Source organism: Typopeltis vanoorti, chromosome 22 (assembly GCF_054136105.1).
Source record: "Typopeltis vanoorti isolate ZY-2024b chromosome 22, IOZ_Tvanoo_1.0, whole genome shotgun sequence".
NCBI classification, from domain to species: domain Eukaryota; kingdom Metazoa; phylum Arthropoda; class Arachnida; order Uropygi; family Thelyphonidae; genus Typopeltis; species Typopeltis vanoorti.
Window position 1 is genome coordinate 6,167,061 of NC_143570.1, and position 25,256 is coordinate 6,192,316.

General features: G+C 35.0%; 1 protein-coding gene across 4 annotated transcripts in view; it reads left to right on the plus strand.

Moving 5' to 3' along the window:
- LOC150094133 (CBP80/20-dependent translation initiation factor-like) overlaps positions 1–25,256 on the plus strand; it is a 145,166-nt gene that overhangs the window by 92,341 nt on the left and 27,569 nt on the right. For all 4 annotated transcript variants that reach the window (XM_090412241.1, XM_090412239.1, XM_090412240.1 and 1 more), the window contains 2 exons: positions 8,305–8,584; positions 18,998–19,185. In XM_090412241.1, coding sequence (XP_090268367.1) covers positions 8,305–8,584; positions 18,998–19,185 — 468 coding nt within the window. The remainder of the gene's footprint in view (positions 1–8,304; positions 8,585–18,997; positions 19,186–25,256) is intronic.

Consider the following 25,256-nt stretch of genomic DNA (forward strand, 5'->3'; position numbering starts at 1 on the left):
GATCATCATCAGAATCCAGAAGGAAGTAAAAGATTTTCAGAAAATGGCAGATGAGATACTACTGATGCAGTGGTTGGGGCATACTTGAAGAATTTGCCCTACAGAGCTGTCTAAGTTGCCCAGATATAATGAAAAATCATTCTCATAATTCTTCTCATCTCATTAAATACAGTACAAAAACAGATAATGTAAAGTCTTGCTCTAAAGTTTTATATACTGATCAGTCTCAAAGCTTTCAGATAAAAAAAAAAAAATGTTGACCTACTTGAGTCTGTGCAGAAGAAGAATCCTTAAATATAGTAAAAGGCTTTTTTGCAGGTATTCCTTGCAAAATATCATTTGATACAGAGACTTTTACTTCAGTAGTGACATTGGAATTTTTTGCCTTAAGGATATTTATTAGCATGAAGTTAATATAAGTTGGATCATCAAAAAGTGGGTGATGTGTAAAATAACAATGAGGTAAGTTTTCTGTAGTATTCCATTTGTCTCGAACTATTACTGCTTTCCCCTTGTCAGCATTTGTGATGACAAAATCGTTCTTTAATTCTGGGTATACAGCAATGGCTAACTGTTCCTTCAATTAATTTTACAATTCCACTAAACATTGATGAAACGTAGCTGAAGTTTTGTTTATTTGAGTGTTAGATAATTGAGAAATCACTAGATAATTGAACAAGGAAAGATAGAATGGTTGGTAGATAATTGAATAAAGTTATATGGAATAAGAGAAAAATTAGCCAGAATACTCTTTGAGAATTAGGTTAAAATTCATAAGTGCTTAAATTCATAAGTGTATAAATAACTATCCTATCCCAATGGCTTTAACAGGCCTTTAAGGCCCACAGCCTTCCAAGCATGCTTGGATTTCGTAACTGAAATATGAGGATAGGATGGTCACCCCTATGCCTCTAAGTATTCATGACTGTATCCCTGTGTGTTCATGGGGATACAGTCATGAATATTTAGAGACATAGTATGAATAATATAATTAGAGGTTCAGTATAAATAACCCTAGAGGGAAATAAATAATTTATTGAGTTCACTAATATTTTACCAGTTTTCAACAGCAGCCTCAGAGCACAAAATTATAAATGTGGTCATACACAATACTTAGATATTTATAGAAACATTTCCATTTGTAACTGAAAGGGACCTAATGCCCTAACAAGCCATCTACCTTCTGGCATGCTAGGACAAAAAATGACAGGGAAATGGATAAAAATTATGTTAATTCAGGAAGGTCTCAGGCTAAGTATGGTTTTAGAAAGGCTGTCTCCTATATCTTTGGCAAATTAATGCAGCTATATTTGTTGAGGTTGGATGTGCTTCATAGCTGTTGCTAATTCTAAAAATAATCTTTGAGACCTATAGCGACTTTAGTGCAGCATAATCATCCTCCATTTAATCCTGTATGAAGGAATGCCCAGAGCAAGGTCTACGAGTCGTGACTTGCCATATAGACAATTATGGGCATTGTTATACGTCCATGATCATCTATGTATTTGAGGTGAATGTTAATAGATATACCAGTCTTTCTAAAGTAGTCTAAGTTGCAGGCACAAGGAAATTTATACACTCCAGGATGTGTGAAGCTGATTCTTAAGTAAATATCCAGTAAGCAAATGAAGGTTGTTAGTTGGATGTGTGGTTTAGAGATTTTATTTATGGAGAACTTTAGCTGTCTTTTGTAAGTACCTTGAATATAAGAGATGGGAATAGTTTTGCTAACCTTGTGTGTTATTGTAGAGGGGGAGGGGATTAAAACTTAATATTCATAAACAGATCAGCAGCACCTGCATTAAGCTCACAAAATCAATGCTACTATTCACTTTGTTACATGAAAAATTATCTGCAGGACTAGATCCAGAACTGTGGTCAGCCCTCTACACCGGGGGTGGGGAACCCCTCACCCGCGAGTCTATTTCAATTCGCCCCTTTGCTGATGTACTCATATGTACTTACATGTAAATAAAATTTTATAATAATTTAAATTTATTATAATTAAATTTAAATATACAAAATCAAAAATAACTATATTACATAAAATATGATCGTCATACATCTCGCAACCATCAAACCAAGACCAGCCATTAAAATAAAAAGAAATCAGGAGCATTTCTCGCGGGCAAAGTTCAGACTTTCTCTAATTGGTTGCTTCCCAATTACTGCCATGACATTTTCCTGCATGTCAAAACATATTGACTTTTGACTTGGTTTTCTCGTGCAGTACTGCGAGTACTGCATGAGAAAAAAATTTGCCAGTCGCCCATGGAAGTTTTTAAATTAGCAATTTTCACCCTTGATACTAAAAAGGTTCCCTACCCCTGCTCTACACCATCTCCAGAACTAAAAGAACTGAAGAATTTGAAAAAAAGTTGAAATTGTTACTTGGAAATATTTGAAGCTCTATAACAGCATGACACATCCCTTATACAGCTATGTCAGGATCACATAGTAATGAATTTATAATTGCAGCCACTTATAATTGAATTTCAACTTATAATGAATTTATAATCGCAATCAGTGTCCTTAGGCAAGGTCATGATTTTGCCATCCTCTCTAGACAAGTACCTGTCCTAGAAGTCATGATTGGCATTGAATGTGGTATCTACAATTTATCTCTCATAGTGGCTAACAATATCCTTCTGGACATGGCTGGGATTTTTTACAAAATCCAAATCTCCTAAGAGCAACTGCACCTAAAGAAATATGTCTTAAAAAAACTTGTGCAGCAATTAGAGTTATTGTTGATCACTACAGATAACAGAATAAAGATGTTATGAATCAAACTGAATATAACACAAACAATGAATACTCTTAACATCTCCTTCATATACCAGATTATAGATCAGGATTTCATTGGATCTCAAAAGTGTATAAATTCTTAAAGTTATGGCTTGTTATGAAGTTACCAATAAACTTCAACCTCCTTACCATGTCGTACCTCCTTGGATATATGGGTCCCAACAAATCACAAACCCTTCACTACAAACTTGCCAAACAGTTATCAAAATCCCTTCCTACACACACACACACACACACACACACACACACACTGGAAACTCTCTCTCTCCCTTTTATCAAATTTCTTCACTTTAAAACCTTAATCAAAATCTTAACCTCAAAGATTTATACATCATAGTCAGCTTTGATATTACTTCATTCACCAGCATATCATTGACAGAGACCCTTGACATTATCAAACCCATTTCCTTTCTGACATATTTGAGTTATTCAAATTCACCATTTTATTATTATTATTATATAGGTATATCAATGCAGTCAGAAGACTCATTGTGGGAGATACATTATTCACACACTAGCCATCATTCATACAATACCTATCATGTAAAATGTAACATGTCTGGGCTATGTGGCTAAATAGCAAATACATCATCTAATAGCATAGTCAAACAATTACTGATTTTAGTTATTAAAGGAGCAACTTATAGGATTGACTAGACTTTCGGTACATGGCAATTAGGAAGAGAATAAGAGATCACCAGTGGAAGTTGTATAAGAATGTGGTTAGCAATATTTACGACAGAGCCAGGGCTATAAATTAAAGATGCCAAGGAATTATAACTCGTATTTGGAAATATGACTACTTCGGGGAAGTAGTTTGATCACCCTATTTGTAATGCTGTCTGGTCCGGGAGCTTTTTTATTCTTTGATTTTTTAATAATTTCATATATTTCAGCATGTAGGTGCAATATGGTCAGTACTGATATCTGGAAGTTTGAGTGAGTGTCTGACCTGTCTGTGAATTTTATACAAGTGATCAAAATCTAGGTTTTCATATGAAGGTTTGCATTGCTCTTCTAAATTGTTTGCGATAACTTCTGCCTTGTCTACATCTGTGTGAGAAAGGCCCTGGTCAGAGAATATTGAAGGATCCCTTCCTTCAATATTCTTTTTTTTTTTGATGTTTCTCAGTAGTCCCCAATAGAGTGATCAGTAGGAGAAATCGAAGCTAACTTGTCTTCCCATACATGGTCTCTATGAGCTTTGAGTGCATCTCTCACTGCCCCATTTAGTCTATTTAGAGCTGTTTTGTCTTGTGGTTCACGAGTGTTATGAAATCTTTTTCTGGCTCTGTTTTTTTCTCTGATCAAGTTCATAATGTCTTCGGGCAAACAACCTGGCTTGCAGGCAGATTTGTAGAAGGTGGCTACCGATATAGCAGAATTAATTTGTTGGGTGAGGTTTGTAACTGCAGATTCTACTTCTTCTTTTGTACATATGCGAGGAACTGGTCCAATATAATCTTTGAGTGCTGTTGACAGTCTTTCCCATTATATATAGGAATGAGAAGGAGGAGACAGATATTCTTGTTTTCCCAGCTGTAGTAGAATTGGGTTGTGATCAGATGACAACTCATTTATTGATTTTAGGCTGTATTGCAGATTAATATCCTGCAGGATAGCTATATCCAGGATGTCCGCAGTGCCAAACGTACTAAGATGAGTTGGTTTGGTGGGGCCTGCCACAACAGCATTGTTTGATCCTATGTAGTTGGAAAGGATGCAACCGTTCTGGTTGATGGATCTGCAATTCCATGCAGGGTGCTTGGAATTCAGATCTCCGGCTATAATGGTGGGTTCTCTGACACATAAGATGGCATTTAGGTCAGAGCGTAGTAGAGATTTTAGGGGTGGGTTATAAGCATAGTAGATTTTCAGTCTGCCAGCTGAGCTGGTGAATACTTCCACGCCTGTGATCTCAAGATTAGTTGTTTGGGGGTTGTTCACAGAATTGTGCTTGATGTAATTTTTAATAAAGATGGCAGCACCGCCACCTCTGTAGACCAATCTATCGTTTCTGTATAGGCAGTAACTTCTTATTTTAGGGTTATCTGAAGGTCTTAGGTGTGATTCACTAATTAATATAACATCTGGTTGATACCTGTATGCAAAATCTTGGAACCTCAATTACAGTATTTTGAATAGCTTTTATCTTTACACTTTTTCATATGTCTTTCTAGATCAACAATCTTATATACAGATATCCTTATAATCCTATAATTCCTTGGTATGTTATTAATTAATTAATGTAATTAACAGACTGTAGAGTTGAATAAAGGGAATGGCTATCATGATATTGCTGAACTTGGTAAAGTCATTTGACAGGATGCCATGCAGAGCTGATAATATGTGATGGAGTACAATCAAGGGGATGGAGAGAATGACAAGTGGGATGCCACAGGCCCTATACTTGGACTGCTCCAGTTTATTTTCCAAATGATAGAAAAATAGTTGCCAGTTTACTTTGGCATAGTTGAATGAAAAAGATTGCAAGTTATATATTACATTCATGGATTGGACTATAAAAAAATTGATGAGGCTATGGATTTGGAGATGATAGTAAACAGGGAGTTGACACTCGGAGGATAATTGGATACTGAAAAACCCAATGAAAAGTAGGGAAAAAGAAGTTACTTCTGGAATGTTGTTCTCTACAGATTTTATTATTGTGGATGAGGAAGTAGTAGAGGATGAAATGAGGATAATAGGTCTATGCAATTCTCTCTGAGGACAGCATAAAAACTATCATATCCCTTCCCCCCATCTTTTCTATCGTTGATAGAAAAGATGGGGGGAAGGGATATGATAGAAATATATGTTATTTAGTGCCTGAGTAGTTTATTGGAAGTGGAGTGCTGTTCATGGCACTAGATTGTCCAAAGAAAGAGCATCACAAATTCAATTCTAGTCACTAACTAGAGGAACTTCTACTAAGCCTTTCTTTGCCCAGTTCCCCAGTTAGTCAATCTCTGGCACAGGCAAGTGGGTTTTTTCTCCCAGAAACTCAGTTTTTCTGTCCTATAAACTCAAGAAAATTGACTGTAGAACCCACACTATTTTCAGTTAGTAAACATAGTTTTAGGATTAGGGATCACAAGATGGCAGCACTTGTCAGCCACCTCTCTTTGCCAGATGCCATGTATGAGTTGTGAAGAGTCTTGGGCCAGCTATCTTTGATTGGCTATCGGTTGAATGGTTATTATTATTATTATCGGTTATTATTGAACTCCCCCACCCCTCAGTCTCCATAAAGTTAGATGAGGCTAAAATGGCCTCGCCTACTCCCTATTAGGAAATAAAAGGCATTAGCTGGTTTTATATATTTATATGTGCGTGTGTGTGTGTATTACTATGAGAATAGAAGAAATTTTTCGGTAAATGGAAAACAGGAGTAACTCTTGGAAGATGTGTAAGAAGGTTTAGCAAGTGCAATGTCTAGAATTTTTGTTTGGAGAGTAGTGAATGAGTGGAACAAGTTACCAGAAGTATTTGTGCTTTGTCACTGAATGAATTAAAGGAGAAGCATTGTGCAAATAATCTTTAGAGTGGATCCCCTGTGATGAGTCATCAGACTCCATGGGGGTAGCAAGATAATGCTATAGTTATTGTAAGATCATGCTATCACAAGACTCGTGACAACACCTGCTACTGTGCTATGGACCAAACTGTTGAAACACTTTAGATGTTTCAGTTTGAGATACTATATATAGTACCTTCCATATAGCCCAGACCTTGCTCAATCTGGACATCATCAGTTTGGCACTCCACCCATTATCCTAGGTATACAAAATCTTGTGCACCACTTGATCAGGTGTATATCCAAAACTAGGCAGACAAGAAATGACTTATTTGTATATTCTTTTATTTTAATAACTAAATTTTAACAAATATATTGTGGATATTTCCTGACTAATACTTGTAGATAAAAGAATTACGAAGATGGTCTGAAAAGTTCTCGGCCTAACAATGAAAAAACAAATTTATAATTTCAAAATTAGTTTTATTTTTCAACATAAGCTCTCTTAAGACTAATACATTTATTCCAGCAATGCTCCAGCACCATTATCCCATCCCTGTAGTGGTTCTCAGTAAGAAGACCTACAAAATACTCCTCTACAGCTGCAATCATCTCTTGATTCGAAGAAAAACACCGTCAAGCAAGGAAGAGTTTTAGTTTTGGGAAGAGATAGAAGTCAGAGGGAGCCAAATCTGGGGAATAGGGTGGATGTTCCAAAAATTCATAGTGCAGATCCCTTAATTTTCCCATTGCCAAAACACCTTTGTGGGCAGATGCATTGTCTTGATGAAAGATGATTTTTTTCTTCTGCAAGCCGAGTCTTTTCTCATGAATTTTTTTGTGTAGTCTTGTTAAAAGATCGGAATAATATTCCCCGGTTATTGTTTTACCCTTTTCAAGATAATAAACAAAATGCCTTTAGCATCCCAAAACACCGATGTCATGACCTTTCCTGCTGATGGAACCGACTTTGGCGCTGAACAACCAGATTCTGTCCACTGTTTTGATTCTGGTGTGTAGTGGTGAATCCAGGTCTCATCCATAGTAATAAATCGACACACAAAATCGGTTTTATTCTTTTTAAAATGCTCCAAGTACTGTTCAGAGATTTTCATGCAAGTGCATTTTTGATCTGCTGTGAGCAAGTGCGGCACCCATCTTGCACAAAGCTTTTTCATTTGCAATTCTTCATGCAAAATATATCTTACATGTTCTTTTGAAATGCTTATAGTCTCAGCAATTTCATGCACTTTGACTCGCTGGTCATCCAATACCATATTGTGTACTTGATCAAAGATTTCTGGTGTTTACACTTTTTGGACGTCCTTCACGTGGATCATCTTCAAGACTGGTACAACCACTTTTAAACTCAGCAGCTCATTTCTTAATTGTCAAAAATGAAGGAGAAGAGTGCCCAGAAACTTTTATGAACTTTAAATGAATTTCTTTTGCCATTAAGCCTTCTTTTACAAAGAATTTTATAACCACACGATACTCAATTTTATCCATTTCAAGAGATACAGACAACACTTATGTTTATAACAGCTGTATAAAACAAACTACTTGATAGAATGACTTGCAATTTCACATGGATGCTTATGACAGATGTACCAACTTAGGAAAAAAAAAATCTTGCCGATAGTGTTGCCATCTGTGGTCGAGGCCAAGAACTTTTCAGACCACCCACGTATATGGCACCAGAAGTCAGTTTTATTTTAAAAAGGACAGCTAAATGACTAAGTTTACAGTATGTTGTTTTGTCATTTAAAGAGAGACATTAAGCAGGAAAGTCTTCTCTCTCACTTGATGATATATAATTATATTATATATAATGAGATATAATTATATTATTATAATAATAAAGGATTATAAATATAAATGCTTTTATCCAGTAATATCAAAATATTATCTTCTATGTTTGAACATAACTTCGTAATTACTCTATTTTGTAAATTAATTTTCTTTACTTTCATTTCAAGGAATCAAATATTGATCATCTTCTTTCTGAAAGATTACAAAAAATTCATGTCGATAATGCAGAAGCAGATCAGTTTTCGAGTGTAGTGGATGCAATAAAATCATTTTCTAATAATGAAGAAAAGCTTAAAATTGCAGTTCATAATATATATCAATTTAGTATAAAGAATGAAAAAAATGCTTACTTGGGTGCCATGGTGTGTAAGCAGCTCAGTCACTTTGAGGTTAATGATGTCAAATTTAGGACGCTTTTGCTTGGAATGTTACAAAAGGATTATGAAGGTATGTAATATTCATTTTTAATTTTGACGTAATAAACTTTTGGACTTGTTTTTACCAGCACAAAATTACTGGTAGTATTTTAGAAAACAACCACCAGAAGTACATTTTTAGTGTTTTGTTTGATTTTTCATTTGAAAGATGAGATGAAAGATATTTAAAATATTTTGAAAATCAGTGTTCTCTAGCTCCACATATAGCTTGCTTTCTTGTGTTCAATACAGGAATAAGAATTTTTAAAATAATAACAATAATCATAGATCATAACAGACAAAGTTATATTCTTGTTTTATTTGGATACCCAAGCATAAGCAAACAGTTTGTATGTGAAGTATCTTCATGACTATACCACTTGTATATAGAAACTATTGACCTCACATCAGCTGCCTCATTAGCTGCCTTGAGACAGACCCAGGAAGATGCTGAGGTTAATGCAGAATTCATATATTTTTCATATACAAATAGCAGAATGGAGAATCATCATATTTTTAAAATACTTTGGATCAGAGATAGTTGTTAATTTTTTTTTTTTTCCCCTCTTAGTAATGAAGTAAATTAAAATAGACAAGAAATTATATTCTTGTCTATTATAATTTACCCTATAGTACAAGTAGCCTAGTTGTTGAAGATACTTCATATGTAAGTTTTGCTTATTCTTGGGTATTGGATTAAAACAATATACTTTTTTGTGTTTATAATACTCGATTACCAAAGGGGGAAAATGCAACAAAAATTAAAAAGATGTACTGATTAACTAGGATTTTAATAATATTTTCATTAGTATTTTTAATATACTTTTTTGTGTTTATAATACTCGATTACCAAAGGGGGAAAATGCAACAAAAATTAAAAAGATGTACTGATTAACTAGGATTTTAATAATATTTTCATTAGTATTTTTAATAAACATAACTATGTTCATGAGATTTTCTACTAAGCAATAAGCTGCTGCAAGAAATAAAACTGAATTTATTATCTGACTTCCTACCATACCAGCTTATGGTATTTGTATATTTCCATATTCAATTTACTATTCAAAATAAATTTATTAAAAATTGTGCTGTGGCTAAATCACTAAAATATGTATCCTCTACTACTGCTCAAAACAATTAGAGGATATTTTGGTTTTATTGTAAATTATAAAGTTATAAAAATAATTTACATGTGTAACGCATTTATTTTAAAATATTCTTAATATACAACAGTGTAGAACACGCAACTGTGTACAAAAGCATGTTAAGACTTATCGAAACATGTTTTAGCTGTATTAGCATGTGGGGGGGGGGGTATGAAAGCATGGCTTGTTGTGCTCGCTTCCACAGTGTATAATTATCACTTCAATTGTAAACTTGTGTCACCTACCACCCATTATTTTGTTAAAAATGGCAGAGCAACATGATATCCTGGAATCCATGGCTTAAAGAGCCATTGGTCGATTAGAAGCTGGACAAACGTAGCAAGTTGTCGCTCAAGCATGTCGTGTATCTCAAAGCGTAATTTCGAGACTTTGGAATTGCTTTCTGAAGACAGGAAATGTTTGCTGAAGGCAAGCTCAAGGTCACCCATCAGCAACAACTCCAACAGACGATCAACATTTGTCATTACTTGCCAGAAGAAATCGAATGTTTAACACGACACAACTTCTAAGCAAACTTGCCGCAGCAACAGGGAGGCTGATATCGACACAGACAGTACGAAATCATCTTCATGCCATAGATTTAAATGCTTGAACACCAATGGTTTGCATTCCACTTACTGCAAATCACAAAAGAGCCTGAAGAATTTGGGCACAGGAACACTGCAAATGAGGATTGGGCTCGTGTATACTTTTTAGTGACGAGTTCAGTTCAGGCTACAATCAGATAACCCACATAGCTGGATATGGCGTGAAAGTGGAACAAGAAATAATATACAGTTTGTTCGTGAAAGACCCCAACATCAAGGTGGGAGTTTGATGGTTTCGGCTGAAATAAGAATAGGTGGCCATCCTGATCTCTGTTTTATCAGAAATGGTTCCTTAACAGCCCAAAGGTATCGCGATGAGATTTTGGAACCTATAGTTCATCCATATGCTGCTGCAATTGGCCAAGAATTCATTTTTATGGATGACAATGCTCGTCCACACCATGCAAATTTGGTACAAGAGTTGTTTGAGAAAGAAGGTATTGAACAAATGGACTGGCCTGCCTGTTCACTGGATTGTAATCCAATTGAACATGCCTGGGATGCTTAATTAGGTATGTTTCTGCTCGACTGGTGCCACCACGATTGCTTCAAGAGCTTGAAATTGCTCTCAATTTGTAATAAATATCTTTATTTAAACAATATCTCATCAATTACACCCTATCGATAAGTAAGAAATATTTATTCATGTATAAAGCACCCAATAGTTATAATTATTTGCAGAAATTTATAATTATCCGATGGAAACTGAAATACCCCCTAATTGTTTTGAGCCATATATGGCAATTGATGTTTTTTTTTTGACCAAATTTGTCACTGAATTATTTAATTTTGTTAAAGACACTTTTAGCAGATTTATTTAAGAGGATTTTGGTGTCTCCATAACGCAATTGGAAGAACAGCAGAACATTGCGCTCTTCAATTGAAAAAGGCCTGCATTTGATTCTCGTCATGACAAGGGGGACCCTTATACAGGTATTTTCAATTGAAGGCGAGTTAGCCAATCTCATTCGGAGGTAGCAGGGTTTTTTCTCCTGTGTATGTAGAGAAATCGGCCTTCAGAACGCAAGCAATTTACAGACAAAAATACTGTTGTTAGTGATGATGGGTCTTAGATGGCATTTGTGGTAATAGTGTCGTAGTAAGAGAATTAAGTAGTAGTGGAGAGGGTGAGATGTAGTTAGCAAAATAAACTAGCGCCTTCCTGCAGTGAGTCCTTGGACTCCTTGGAGGTGTCACATAATAATAATAATAATATCATCTGAATAAAGTGGTAAACTTAATATCTCCTATTTGAATATCAATTCAAATAGGAGATATTAAATTTCTGCTTAGGACAGTAATGACTCTGTCCTAAGCAGAAATTTAGTAGATACTCACCATTATTTTCAGCCTCTTCACTAAATTTTTCCAAAATATTTTTGTATATATCTGGAATTTGTTTCTTGCTCTGTTGTTCGTTTTCAACAAGAGCCAGTCATTTTCTTTTCTTTTTTTGCTTCTCTCTCTCTCACGACTCAAAAATCTCTACTTCTTTCCTATTAGAAGTTTCTGTGAGGCATAAGTATAAACTAGTCTTATTATACGATTTTCCATTTGAATTGGATGATTCAAAGTTGAGAAGAAATATAAGATGCAATGCAGGTTTAAGTTCTCTTCAGGAAAATTTAGACTTTTAACTTGGACATATGAGTAGGGTTACTGTTAATGTTCACTGATACAAGGAATTACACTTTGGAGTGCAGATGCATATCTATACTGTATATTGATAGAAATGTGTTCCAAGTGATGGATGTGATTCAAGATTTGGAGATAATCGTTGACAGAGATTTAAAGTTCGGACAGCACAATGTGATAAATAATGCTGACAAGTAGAGAAAAAAAAGCCTTGATCAGACATACATTGGACTGCTGTATGCAATGAGGAAACTCTGGAGATGGTCCAAACATGTGACTTAGGCATTATCACTCTGAAACGTTGGTTATGAGGTGCGGTTGAGTAAATTTAAATTTCTACGTGGCAGAAAAGTGATATAATAAATACATTAAGTTGGTGAAGAGATTTTGCATGATTCATTTTATATCTGGGATTATACAGAGTATGACAATTAAATTCTTAGAATGCACACGTAAAAACTATATTTGCTTACCTATAGACTAGTGGTTTATCACCTTTTGAAATAATCTCATCACACTGTTAGATGATGCAGGCCATTGTTCAAAACATTTTTGGAACTAATTTTCTTGAATACTTTTTATTACCATCACTACATGATGTTAAATATCAGAAATGTCAAAAAATCTGTGTCCTTTGAAGGTATACTTCAGTTTTGGGAACAACCAAAAGTCACAAGGGACTAAAGCTAGTGAATATAGAGGTTATCCAATTTTGTGATTGATTTTTTAGCCATTAGACATATGAAAAAATAAAATCAGAATTTGTGAACTGCCTTAATGATATCAAAAATCTCAAATGCAATTCGAACTGATTTGAAGTTATACACGTGTTTATTTGCTTTACATAAATAATTTTCTTTCTGCATCCAATGACTACATTACAAACCGATGTTCCCACATATTTTCTGCAACTAAAAATTTGCAAGAGGAAGTTAGAAGCCTATTTATTTAGTTAGATATTATGTTTGGTGCTACAATAAAACTGTTTTGTTTGTATGCATTCAGCCTAGTGTCTGTGGGAGGAGACATGTTTTTCATTATGAAGTATCATTCCAGTTGCTTCTGATAGTGCTACTTGTTTTTCTTGCTTCTGGAGTACAAATATAATATATAAGAAATAGATATAAATACAAAATATAAGAACTGATAAATCTAGAAACTAGTGATGAAATCTTAATTGTAAGACTGCTATAATATACACTGTTAAAAATATTTGGACACCTTGCGTGCCATGCAAATATTCAGGGAGAGTGTCTGCATAAGTCTTATAATAAAAGGTGAGATGTGCTGCATGTTTTGCACTGTACCCAATATCGATATGCTACATTCAGCTGAACTTACAATCTTTCAACGTGGGGTGGTAGTTGGATGTCACATTAGTGGTCTTTCTGTCCATGACATTGCTACCCATCTCAGTATATCAAAATCCACCATTGCATATGTTATTTGTAGATGGAAAGTTGATGGTGCTACCACAGCAGGAAAATGCCTTGGGTGGCCACCAACAGTCAGTGACTGAGATCAACAAGCTCTGTCTCGGAATGTTTCAGCATCCTGCAGAAGTGCAAGATGCTCAAAAAGGACCTCTCAGTCAATGAAAATGTTGCATGGACATCCTTCAGCACTAGAACTGTCTGCAGAGTTTCACGCCTTAGATTATCACAGCAGAGCTATTGAGAGCAAGCCACACAATCACCCCATTCCTCGACCATAGATGATTGAAAAAGGGTTCTGTGGAGTGACGAATCACACTTCCAAATGTTTCACTCCGATGGTCATGTTTGGATCTAGAGATTAACTGGGAAATGGTTGCAGCTGTACTGCATCATTGCAACTGTCAAATTTGGTGGAGGTTTGGTAATGGTATTGAGTGTTTCATTGGGGCTTGGTCCATACTGCACTGCATGTCTGAGACTGGTTTCCACAAAACAACATTGAAGTGTTGGACTGGCTGGCTTAGATTCCAGACCTCAGCCCCATCGAACATCTTTGGGGTGAATTAGGACATCGAATTCGCTCTAGACCACAGTGGCCATCATCAACAATGGGGATACTTTGCACTAGGAATGAAAGAATATTCCCATTGCAACGTATCAGAAATTTGTTCACAGCTTTCCCTGAAGGGTAGCTGCTGTCATTCAGGCCAAAGGTGGTCTCACTGGGTACTAGAAATGTAATTTTGACCACAACTAGATGTCCAAATACTGTTGTCAACATAGTGCATTTATTCAGTGGTACATCCACTGAAGATGTGCACCAAAAATGATTATGCTGATTGCACTCAGCAAAAACTAATGTTATTACATTATTTAATTCATCATTATCAGTGTGGTCATATAGAGAGTTACATGACATCCAACTTTCTTAAATCTGGGAAGGGTTTGTTGTTGAATAATCATATATTAAGATCAGATGCAGTTCTAAATCCATTCTGTCATACCCAAGATTAAAAGTGGAACTAACACCATAACTGTAGATAAAAGACAGAATTAAGCCTAGTTTGAATGAATGATTGCATAGTCTGATATTACGAGATAAGATTTGTATAAATCAGCGTATATATACAGTGGTATCTCTCTAATCCGAACCCTCCAGTAATCCGAACTGCGGTTGGAAAGAAAAAAAGTTTTATTTATTATGCATTATTATTTTGTGTACTATTATTTTTATTTAATAATTATTATTTTAACTATTATTATTTATTTTAATATTATTACAATACAGTATTTTTTCATACTGTCGATTGTAAGGTTATACTGTAAGCCTATTTTGATTTATTATGTGTTCACATTTGCTTTTTTATACGGTACACCAGGGGTTCCCAACCTTTTTGTTTCTTAGAGCACATTCTAAAATATCGGTAGGGCGACGGGCACCATTTATTTTTTCGAGCAAATTTTTTGAATTCGTTTGTTAAATTAATACATACAAAGTTTACATTATAATCAAATGTTTTATTACTTAAAAGTTTACATTATATAAAAATTTAAATATATATATATGTAAGTTAGTGTGATCTTTGGCATTGCATTTCATTGGCCAGTGCTTCATAATTAGGAGAATATGATGATATTCCAGTTCTTAAACTGGAATGAACAACTTCAAATGCGTGTCTACTTTACATTGTATGCATTTAATACTTTTCATGTGTCATTAAGGCATGCATCATATAGCATGCCATGAATTGTTGCGTGATTATTTCATACTATACGACACACGGTTGAACAGTGGCGGGCACACACAAATTGGTCGATGGGCACCATGGTGCCCGCGGGCATAGGGTTGGGAACCCCTGCTGTACACAAACGTAAATTTCAGAAACAGATGTTATGGAATGGATTACAAGTAGAACCGAAAGTGAATTTGAAATCAAATCAGATACTGAAATTATAAATATGATGCTACAGAATGAATTAGAAGACGATAACTCGATAAAAAAAAAAAGTAAAACATGAAGAGGCAGTTGACAGTTTTAATATGTGTATAGAATGGGCTGAGCAGAATGATATGCCATTCCACAAAATTTTATTGCTAATGCAGCTCCAGAAGAAGCATTCGAAAAAAGTTTGCCGAAGAAGCTAAAAAAGTAAAAAAGTCACTGATTTTCTTTTGCGAAGGAGCAAAAGAAAATCAGTGACTTTTTTTACAAAGAAATAAAAAAAACCTATTTTTTTGTGATGTACAAGAAAGTGATTTTTTTTTTAAGCAAATTAAGTTATGTACTGAACTATGCAATTTTATTAAATCAGAATCTCAACAATAAGGTACATACAAACTAAATTTTTTACTAAAATAAACTTGTGTACTGTATTATTTTTTAAGTTTTACATTACGGTAGAGTAGCTTTTTTTTCTATCAATTACTCCATTTATTTACAGAATTAAATTGATGTACCGTTAGAATCTGACAACAATAACTACCATTTAACAAAAATATTATTTTTGTTAAATGGTAGTTATTGTTGTGTCTTGGGGCTAATCCGAAAAGTTCAGATTAGCGAGATACCACTGTGTATATATATATATATATATTTTTTTTTTTTTCAAGATCAGGTGATGTGTTTTTATACTTTTTTTCACTCCTAAAATGAGATATACTCTGATCATGTGACCACACAAGTGTGATTTGATGTTATTTGCTTCATAACTGTATGTGCACAGTTTGCCAAATTTATTATCAAAGGCCAGAATGAATGATTATACTGTATTTGCAAATATTTTACATAATATATAATTTTAACAACTTTTTTTTTTATTATTATGAGGTAATTTTCTTCAAATTCTTGACTTTTTGCTTTCTGGATGGCATTTAAAATACACAGCTTTGAGTTTTGCCTCAATTTATAATAAATATAAACACCTCTAGCTGCAAAAAAAGAAACAGTTGTGGAGGGAATTTAAGGAGAAAGGTGACCATCAAGTGCAGGAACAGTATAAAGCTCAGGCCAGGATGGTAACAAGGGTGGTAAGAAAAGCAAAAGCAGATTACGAAAGAAAATTGGCCATGCAGGCTAAAGAGAATCCCAAACAGTTTTTTCAATATGTTGCAAGTAAAAGGAAAAATGCTCATGGTAGAATGATCTTAAAAAATGCTGAGGGTAGGGAGGTAACCGAATCAGTCGATATTGTGGAATTACTAAGCGAGCACTTTGCAAGAGTATATCATCCAGGTGGTGACTTTGCGGGAATGGAGAACCAACAGCTTATACTGGAATTGTGATGAATGAAGTAGAGGTAACTAGTCTATTACAGAACCTCAATGTCAATACATCTGTGGGATTGGATGGTATACCAGTTCATGTCGTACGTGAAGCGGCTAAAGAATTGTCAGTGCCCTTGACCATTTTGTTTAATTTGAGCCTTGGGTCTGGGTCAGTCCCAAGGGGGTGGAAAGAGGGGGAAATAGTTCCACTGCACAAAGGTGGTTCCAAGGCTGCTGTTGAAAATTACTGGCCAATCAGCATAACAGGAATCATTATCAAGGTCTTAGAGAAAATAGTCAAGAAGAAAATACAAGATTGGATAGAAGAAAATGGGATACTGTATCGGGGACAGCATGGTTTTGTGAAGGGTAGGTCATGCCTCAGTAACTTGCTCACATATTATAACACAGTGACGGCTGAACTGGATAAGGGTAATGGGTTTACAGTGATTCTACTGGACCTTGCTAAGGCCTTTGACAGGATACCACATGGAATTCTAATCAGTAAATTGCAGCATATAGGGATGGACATAGGGTTGGTGAGATGGATAGGAGGGTGGTTGACGGAGAGATATCAGAGAGTGGTTTACTCAGGAGTAGAGTCCACAAGACGGCCTGTGACTAGTGGTGTGCCACAAGGATCTGTTCTTGGACCACTGCTGTTTAGTTTGTTCATTAATGATATAGGAAAGGATCTGAGAGGAACAGTTCATTTGTTTGCGGATGATGCGAAGTTGGGTAGGGCAATAGTGAATGCAGATGACGTCAAAATTTTGCAGGATGATTTGGATAGATTGGAGGTCTGGGCTAAGGAGAATGGATGTCAATTTAATGTGGCAAACTGTAAGGTTATGCATTTTGGGGTGAAAAGATTGGTGGCAGTTTACTACATTGGTGGAACTGTGCTCCAGGAAATTGATGAGGCACGAGATTTAGGAGTGTTGGTGGATAAGTAATTGAAATTTAGGGGACACATTGCAAAAGTGGCCAAATCAGCTCATCCAATCACTTGGTTGCTGAAGAATACGTTGACAAGCAGAGACAAGCAGGTTATTGTTCCTCTGTATCGAGCCTTGATAAGACCCCATCTCGACTACTGTGCCCAGATTTGGTCACCTAGGTTTCTTCTTGATGGGGAAGAGGTGGAGAGTATCCAGAGGCGAGTGACCAAGATGATAGCAGGTCTGTGGAATGAACCTTATGAGAACAGGTTGAGGATTTGTGGGTTGCAAAAATTGATTGATAGGCAGAGGAGGGGAGATATGATTGAGACATTCAAATTACTGAAGGGTTTCTATAAAATTAATTCTGAAGATATTTTTGAGAACAGGGCTGGTTGTGGGAGGACTAGGGGACATCCATGGAAACTGGACAAAAGTGTGGTTAGTAAAGGTGTTAGATCTGGGTTCTTTACTTTTAGAGTAGTGAATGAGTGGAATGCGCTCCCTGAGTCTGTGGTGGATGCTGTGACAGTGAATGAGTTTAAGGTGAGGTATGATAGATACTGTATGAATGTTGAATAGTTGTGATGAATATGATTTGGGGCCTCCCTCGATGAGTCTAATGACTCCCTGGAGTTTCCCGTAATAATAGTAATAATGTTAGCAGCAAAGACTTTCAGCGAGCTTTATATTCTAATAATCTGAAATATTACTCAACTTGCTATATTAAATATTTTAATATTTAATATCAACTACATAAATGATTTAATGAAAAATTTTCAAATTATAACCATTATACTTTACAGCAATACAGTTGATGCAACCAGTCAACTCTTATACCATCATGGCAAACTTACTCATCTGACCAAAGTCCAATTAGTATCAGTGCTATTCTAAAGAAAATTCACTATATTGGCATTTTTCTTAAACTGTTTTTTTGGTCCTTAAGATTTTCTGTGGAGAAAGAGAGAAAAACTGACAGCAATTTAAGCTTCACGTCATTTATTTTTAAATTCTGAATACAGGCTTTATTGAATATTTTGAAAGCATCTTTTTTTTTTTTTTTTTTTTTTTATCTCAGCTACATAATTGTAGTTAAGTTTGTGAGGAAATAAACAATTTTTTTTTTTTTTTTTTTTTTTTTTTTTTTTTGGTGCTGTAACTTATTCGCAGATATCTCTAATAACCTTGACGCAGAGGCATGGCAACTATTAGACAATATGATTAACAAATTTTCATGTTGATGTCATATACTGATGAAGGTTTGCATTTTTTTTTTTTTTTCTATAAAATATTCTTTTGCATATTACAAACTGCTGTTTTCAGGAATATCATACTTAGTTATGTATCTATTCAGCTTTTCTAATTTTGGAAAATTCTTGTATATTTTTCTTCAGATTTTTCTATTTTTCAGATAAAAGTCACATGCATAAGCAACTGGAGAAATTTCTGAGTCATTCAGCTTTTTTATGCAATGTGTTTCATTATATGAGATTACAGGATGGATCAGCATTGAAATGTTTAGTAAAACCAATTATTACTTATCTGAGCATGCTTATAGATGGCAACTCAGCCATTGAAATAACTGCTTTTGCAAATCAGGTAAATTCTGAATTCAAGATAATAAATTTTAAGAATTTATTTTTTCATGAACATTCAAAATAAGTAAATAAATAATAGAGAATAAAAATACTATAAGTTAATAAATGTTTAAGAGTATGTTGTAGCTATTGTTATTATGTTGTTTATTAACTTATTTTACACACTTAGAGGGGAGTTACAAAAAAAAAGATCTTGCTTTGAATGTGCACAGTAAACAGGTTTGCTATATATTGAATATTCTCTTTGATTATATGTTTATTTAGATAAGGTTGGAAGTATGTGGCCAATATTATAATTGAATTGTTGATTTCAAAGGAAATCTACATTGGCATGTGAAAACTTTACTCAGGGTCTTGTCAATTTGAGATCATTTTGAGTAATACTCTCGAAATTTAAGCTGTGAGTATAAACTATAAGTAATCCCTGTCTAAAAAAAGTGAGACATTAAACTTGTGGAGCTTTATACATGAGTCTTGTTTTTCAGAATATTGCAGATAAAAAAAATGTCAAAGTGGGAATTTGTGTAGTATGTTTACCAAAATAAAAGAATAAAAAAGTTTATTTTTTGTTTTAATTGTCCATATTCTTTTATTGTGTTAGGTTTATTTAAACCAAGTTTAGCTTATGGATATGGGAGTTGAATTAGAAATAAGTTTATCCGAGTCTAGATACTATTAACATGAGTTCTGAGAAAGATCAGGTGAAAGGATCTTGGTATTGTTAGCATTCAAGAATATGTGAGCGGAGCTAATCCAAGGTGGTTAACAAACAGAAGGGGGGGGTATTAGCTTTTTCAACGAGGAAGATTGTCAAAAGGAAGTTAATAGTAATAACGTAAAATTTGCATGTAGTACTATCATAGTATCCTCTACACTCCTTGAGGATAAATATAAGGAATTTGGTGATATCACGTATGTATATTCATGTAATTGTCATATACAGCTAATTCTCTTTTTACATGGCAATTTAACATGGTTCAAATCATGCTTATTTTAAAAATTTCTGTTTGGATTCAGTTCTGTTAAATAGGTTATTTTCATTATAATTATCATTTCCTAGAATGGTACATATGTTCCGTTCTAGGAAATGATGATTATAATGGAATTCTTAAATTTGAATTTTGGGGAATTCCCTTGATGTTTTAAATATCAGGGATTACTCTAAGCTACAGAATGTAGACAACTGTAGCGACAACAAAAAAATCAATTTTTATAGTTTCGATTTCCTCGAAGTTAAGCCGACAGATGATCCTTTATATTCACTTGCCATTGGTTCCTGGAAGCAGAAGGGTGCTATGCTGATTCCTCGAAGTTAAGTTGGTCCATTATGGGAGGCCTGCCTAAATAAAGCTGCTTGGAAGGAGTTAAGCTGTTTACTAAACAATCATTTCTTGTTTAACGTCTTGTGTTTTGTTCGTGCAGTAGAGTTTGTGCCTAAGAACACGGGCAGTGCAATGAAAGGTATGGATTTTAGCACGTTACCAGTGCACTGGAAGGCAAACAAAAAAGGTTTGGTTCCAAAAGAAATTATTTCATGAATGGTTAAATGTTTTGTTCCAGAAGTTAAACATTATTTGATGGTGAAAAAAATCTGGACTTTAAAGTTTTATTGATTATAGACTATGCTTGGCCATGATGTTTCAGAACACCCAAATGTGGAATTTTGTTTTCTGCCACCTAATGCGACATCCTTAATACAACCACTAGATCAGGGTGTGATTGCTACCTTCAAAACTTACTAAATAAGAAGAGCGTTCCAATACATTTTGGATAAACTGGATAAGAATAATCTACTGACAATTATTGGTGTGGAAGAAATTTTCTATTTTGGATTGCATCAAACTTGCTAAGTTGGCAAGTTTGATGCAATCCAAAATAGAGCATGCTGCTGAAGATACAGGTTTCTACAATGCGCAGTTTAGTTTCATCTTTATAGCTCAGCTCTTCCATATTTTATCCACAAAGAGCAACAACTATTTAAAATAGTTGTTGCTCTGGCTATTCTAATTTTTATCTCTTTTTTGGGGTCCAAGTCATGCATCATGTGGCATGCAAGATATGTGAAGTGTTCCACATTTTCCAGTTGAAATCTGTCTATCGTAACTCTGTTCAGTAACTCCTGTTGTCCGAATATCATTTTTTTTTTTTTTTTTTCAAAGTTGACATTTGGTCCTTATCTTTTTCCTTCTGTGTATAGTGTTTGCAATGTCTGTTCCAGCCTTTCTGCGTCTTCTTCAATCAGGACGATGTCATCTGCAAAGCAGAGGTAGCTTATTCTCATGCCATTTATTGAAATGCCTCCATCTTCTTCTTTAATCTTATCTAGTGTTCTTCCCAGATGTGTGATGAAGATGATTGGTGATATTGGGATCCCTTGTCTTGTGCCTTGACTAGTGGCAAACCAATCTCCAGTCTCACCTGCTATTCTGATTTTTGCTTGTGTTTGGCTGTTTATATCTTTCAGCAAGTGGATCAATTTATTGTCCACACCATAGGATTCTAAGACAGCCCATGTTATTTTTTGGTCAATATTATCAAATGCTTTTTTGGAAGTCCACGAAACAGCAATATATCTTTTTGTTCTTTCTTTGAGCTTTCTCTGCTATTAGTCTTAGTGTGAGTATTTGTTGCACTGTACTTGGATCTTGTCGAAATCTGGCTTGCTCATCCAGAAGATGTGCCTCCATATGCACCTTCAGGCATTCTGTTAGTATTTTCATCAACACTTTGCCAAGATGACTTATTAATGCAATAGTTCTGTAATTGGTGCATTCTAAAGCACTGCCTTAGACCAACCAAGAACGATTTTTTCCACTCTTCGGCGGCATACCCTGATCTCCATATTTCATTACATAGCTTATGTATTTCTTTTGCAACTGATTCTCCCCCCATATTTTAGCATCTCGCCTATTATGTTGTCATTTCCAGGACTCTTGTTATTCTTGAGATGTTTTATAGTCTTATTCACCTCCTCTTCCAAGATGTCATTTTCAAAGATCTCTGCTGGTGGAGAGATTGCTTTTAGTTCTTTGATTACTTCTGTTGCAGTATCATTTAGTTGATTCTTATATAGTTCGCTGCAATATCTTGTCCATCTGTGTATGATTTCTGTCTTGTCCATCAATACTTCACCATTTTCATCTTTGATTGCTACTGATCTTGTTTGATGTCAGTATAGTATTGGTTTATTTTTTTTTAATTTACTGTTGAAAACGGCTGGAAAAATATACCAATTGGATTATCCATCAGATGTTGAGGAGATTCAGCGAATGTTACTCAAGTCCGATGATGAGAATGATAGAGTTGAATGTGAAAGTGATATTTGATAGTAAATTATATCTGAGAAATACCGCGAACTCCGATGTCAGTATAGTATTGATTTATAATAAATTTAGTTGTTTTTTTTTCTTTGTTTCTTTGTTCAATAATTTCTAAATTGTAACTGAAAATAAATAAACCATCGTGTAATATATTTGCAGTGTTTTTTTTTTTAAAGTTTTATCGCATTTCAGCACATACTAGTAACGAATGTATCTCTCAGATACATGCAACCTAAGCTGCAATTTTTTCGACTGCAATCTCTGCAGGGTTAATTAATCTTGTGGTGAGTGGAATCTCTTCATCAGCACCTATGGGCATTGGACCCATAGTTGATGATGATTATATTGACATTGGAGTTCGCGGTATCTCTGAGATACAAGTTACTATCAAATATCACAAACCTTTACATAACACGTGTTAAACTAAACTGATGGCATAAACAGTGCAGAATATCACTTGTAATATATGTATGCACAGCTAGTCATGACCTCCAAGCTATAACTGGATATGTGTAAGAATATTTATATTAAAACAGTTTGTTTGTGTATGTCTGATCATCAGCGACCTCCGCAGGGTTAAAGAAGGGCTTCAAATGGTTAGTAAATTGCAAAGTCATTTTCTTACACATGATCTAAATATTGAACGAGCTGAACAGTTTAAACGTGAATTGAAGTCATATATGGTGCGATATGATGAATTATACAAAGATCTGGTCAAAACAGGATATCAACGATTAATTACAGAGTTCATGATAAAAAAATATAAAAAAAATCAACCTTCAGAATTATTGAAAATTAGTGCTAATTTAGTTCCTTTTACCGAAGAAAATATTTCGCTATTGCAGTATGAACAGGACAGCGAAAGTGTTTCAAGTGATGGACGTGATTTAATTCCAGTCTCACACAAAAGAATGCAGCTACTATCAGAAAGTGCGGTGAATAAAATTTAACTAATAACTATATGCGTGGGTGTATTTGGACCTTTTTGAATTTCTGTTTTATTAGTGGCACACTATTTTCTTTAAGAAAGATACATATGTATATACTTTAAATAATGATTTAAAATAAAAAAAAATATTCCATTAAAATTTCGTATCGGGTTTTCACATTTGGAACCATTCTTCTATTTTTTCATAGGCATTGTATTCTTTTTTTACACGGATTTTTTCAGAACCAATCTACCGTATATATGGAGAATTGGGTATATTCTAATCTCATAAATTGCTCATCATCCTATAATGGAAATCATATTTAGTCCATGTTTATTGGAAATTTCAGTTCATATGGTTTTACATTGATAAAGTAAGGTATTCTGCTTCACCAAGAATTAAGGTTACAAACGAAATTTAAAGTAGAAAATAAATATAGCAAAGTACAGTGTATGATTATTAATTAACTTAAGGAAATCACAACGTACACTAGAATATAAATTAAATTAAACTTTAATATATATTTCCAATATTTCGGCAGCATCACGTTGCCATCTCTTCAAAGGAACTAACTTAAAATAAAGACGTGCACTCAGGCACTATACACAGTAAATGAGGATGAAGCGAGGAAGCTATCATTTCTCCTAAAAGTCCTCGTGGTGCCCCCACCGGGCTATGTAGGTATTCTTGGCTGTTGGGCTGAAGGTCTCCTGATGTAAGTCTCCCAAATTTGGGGCAGTCTCATGCAACCAAATTTGTTGAGGTTTGGCATGTTTCTTAGGGCTGAGGCTGATTCCATGAAAAGTCTTTCAAATTTGAACTTGCTACGGTGTATTATTGTGGCTTTCTTCTGCCGTATTCTGTGGCGTGTATCCAGAGCATGGTCTACAAGACCAGAGTGGCTATACTGGTGAAAACAGATGTAGTCCTTATGTTCTGAAATTCTGATATTCGCTGTCCTGCCTGTTTGGCCAAAGTAGGATAGCTTACAGCTGCAAGTGACCTGGTATACACCAGGTAGGTCTAGGGGAAGTGGTTGGTTTTCAGTGGAGCGGATAAGGGATGCCAATTTTCTATATGGTCTGTAACAAGAGGTCAAGTCATGTTTTTTTAAGATTTTGGTAATTTTTTCCGAGGTGCCTCGGATGTAGGGAATGGTGATGGATTTAGAGTAATCCTTGTTATGAAGGGGAGGAGGGTTGTGGTTTACTGGTTTCAATATTTTTTGGGTAGTAGCCATTGGCTGAAAAAGTGTTGAGGATGTGATTTAGTTCAGTGGTTAGGGCATTGTCATTTGAACAGATTAGTTTATCTCTGTTGTGTAGTGTCTTAATAACTCCATATTGTTGAGAGGGGGGGGTTGTCGGTGAATGTATCTGCCTGTTTGGCTGGGTTTTCTATAAACTGAGAAAACCCAAGGCTCCATCAGGCTGGTGGGTGACTAGTGTGTCTAGGAAAGGGAGGCTGTTGTTTTCTTCTTTTTCCAGGGTGAACTTGATTCTGGGGTGTTGGTTGTTTAAGTGTGTTAAGGAGAGGAGTGTATCAGAGCCATGTGGCCAAATAGCGAACACATCATCAATGTAGTGAAGCCTGAGGTTCACTTCATTGAAGTTAACTTCGCTCAGTCCAAAAACTGGACTGAGCGAAGTTAACAACCAAAAAGTGCATGATTTCATCAAAGAAAACCCGAAATCGTCTGTGAGATTGATTGAAGATGAATTGGGGATTCCAAAATCAACTGTGCACAATATTTTGACTGATAGTTTGGGCCTTCCTAAATTGAATTCGCAATTTATTCCCCACAAGTTGACCGACAACCAAAA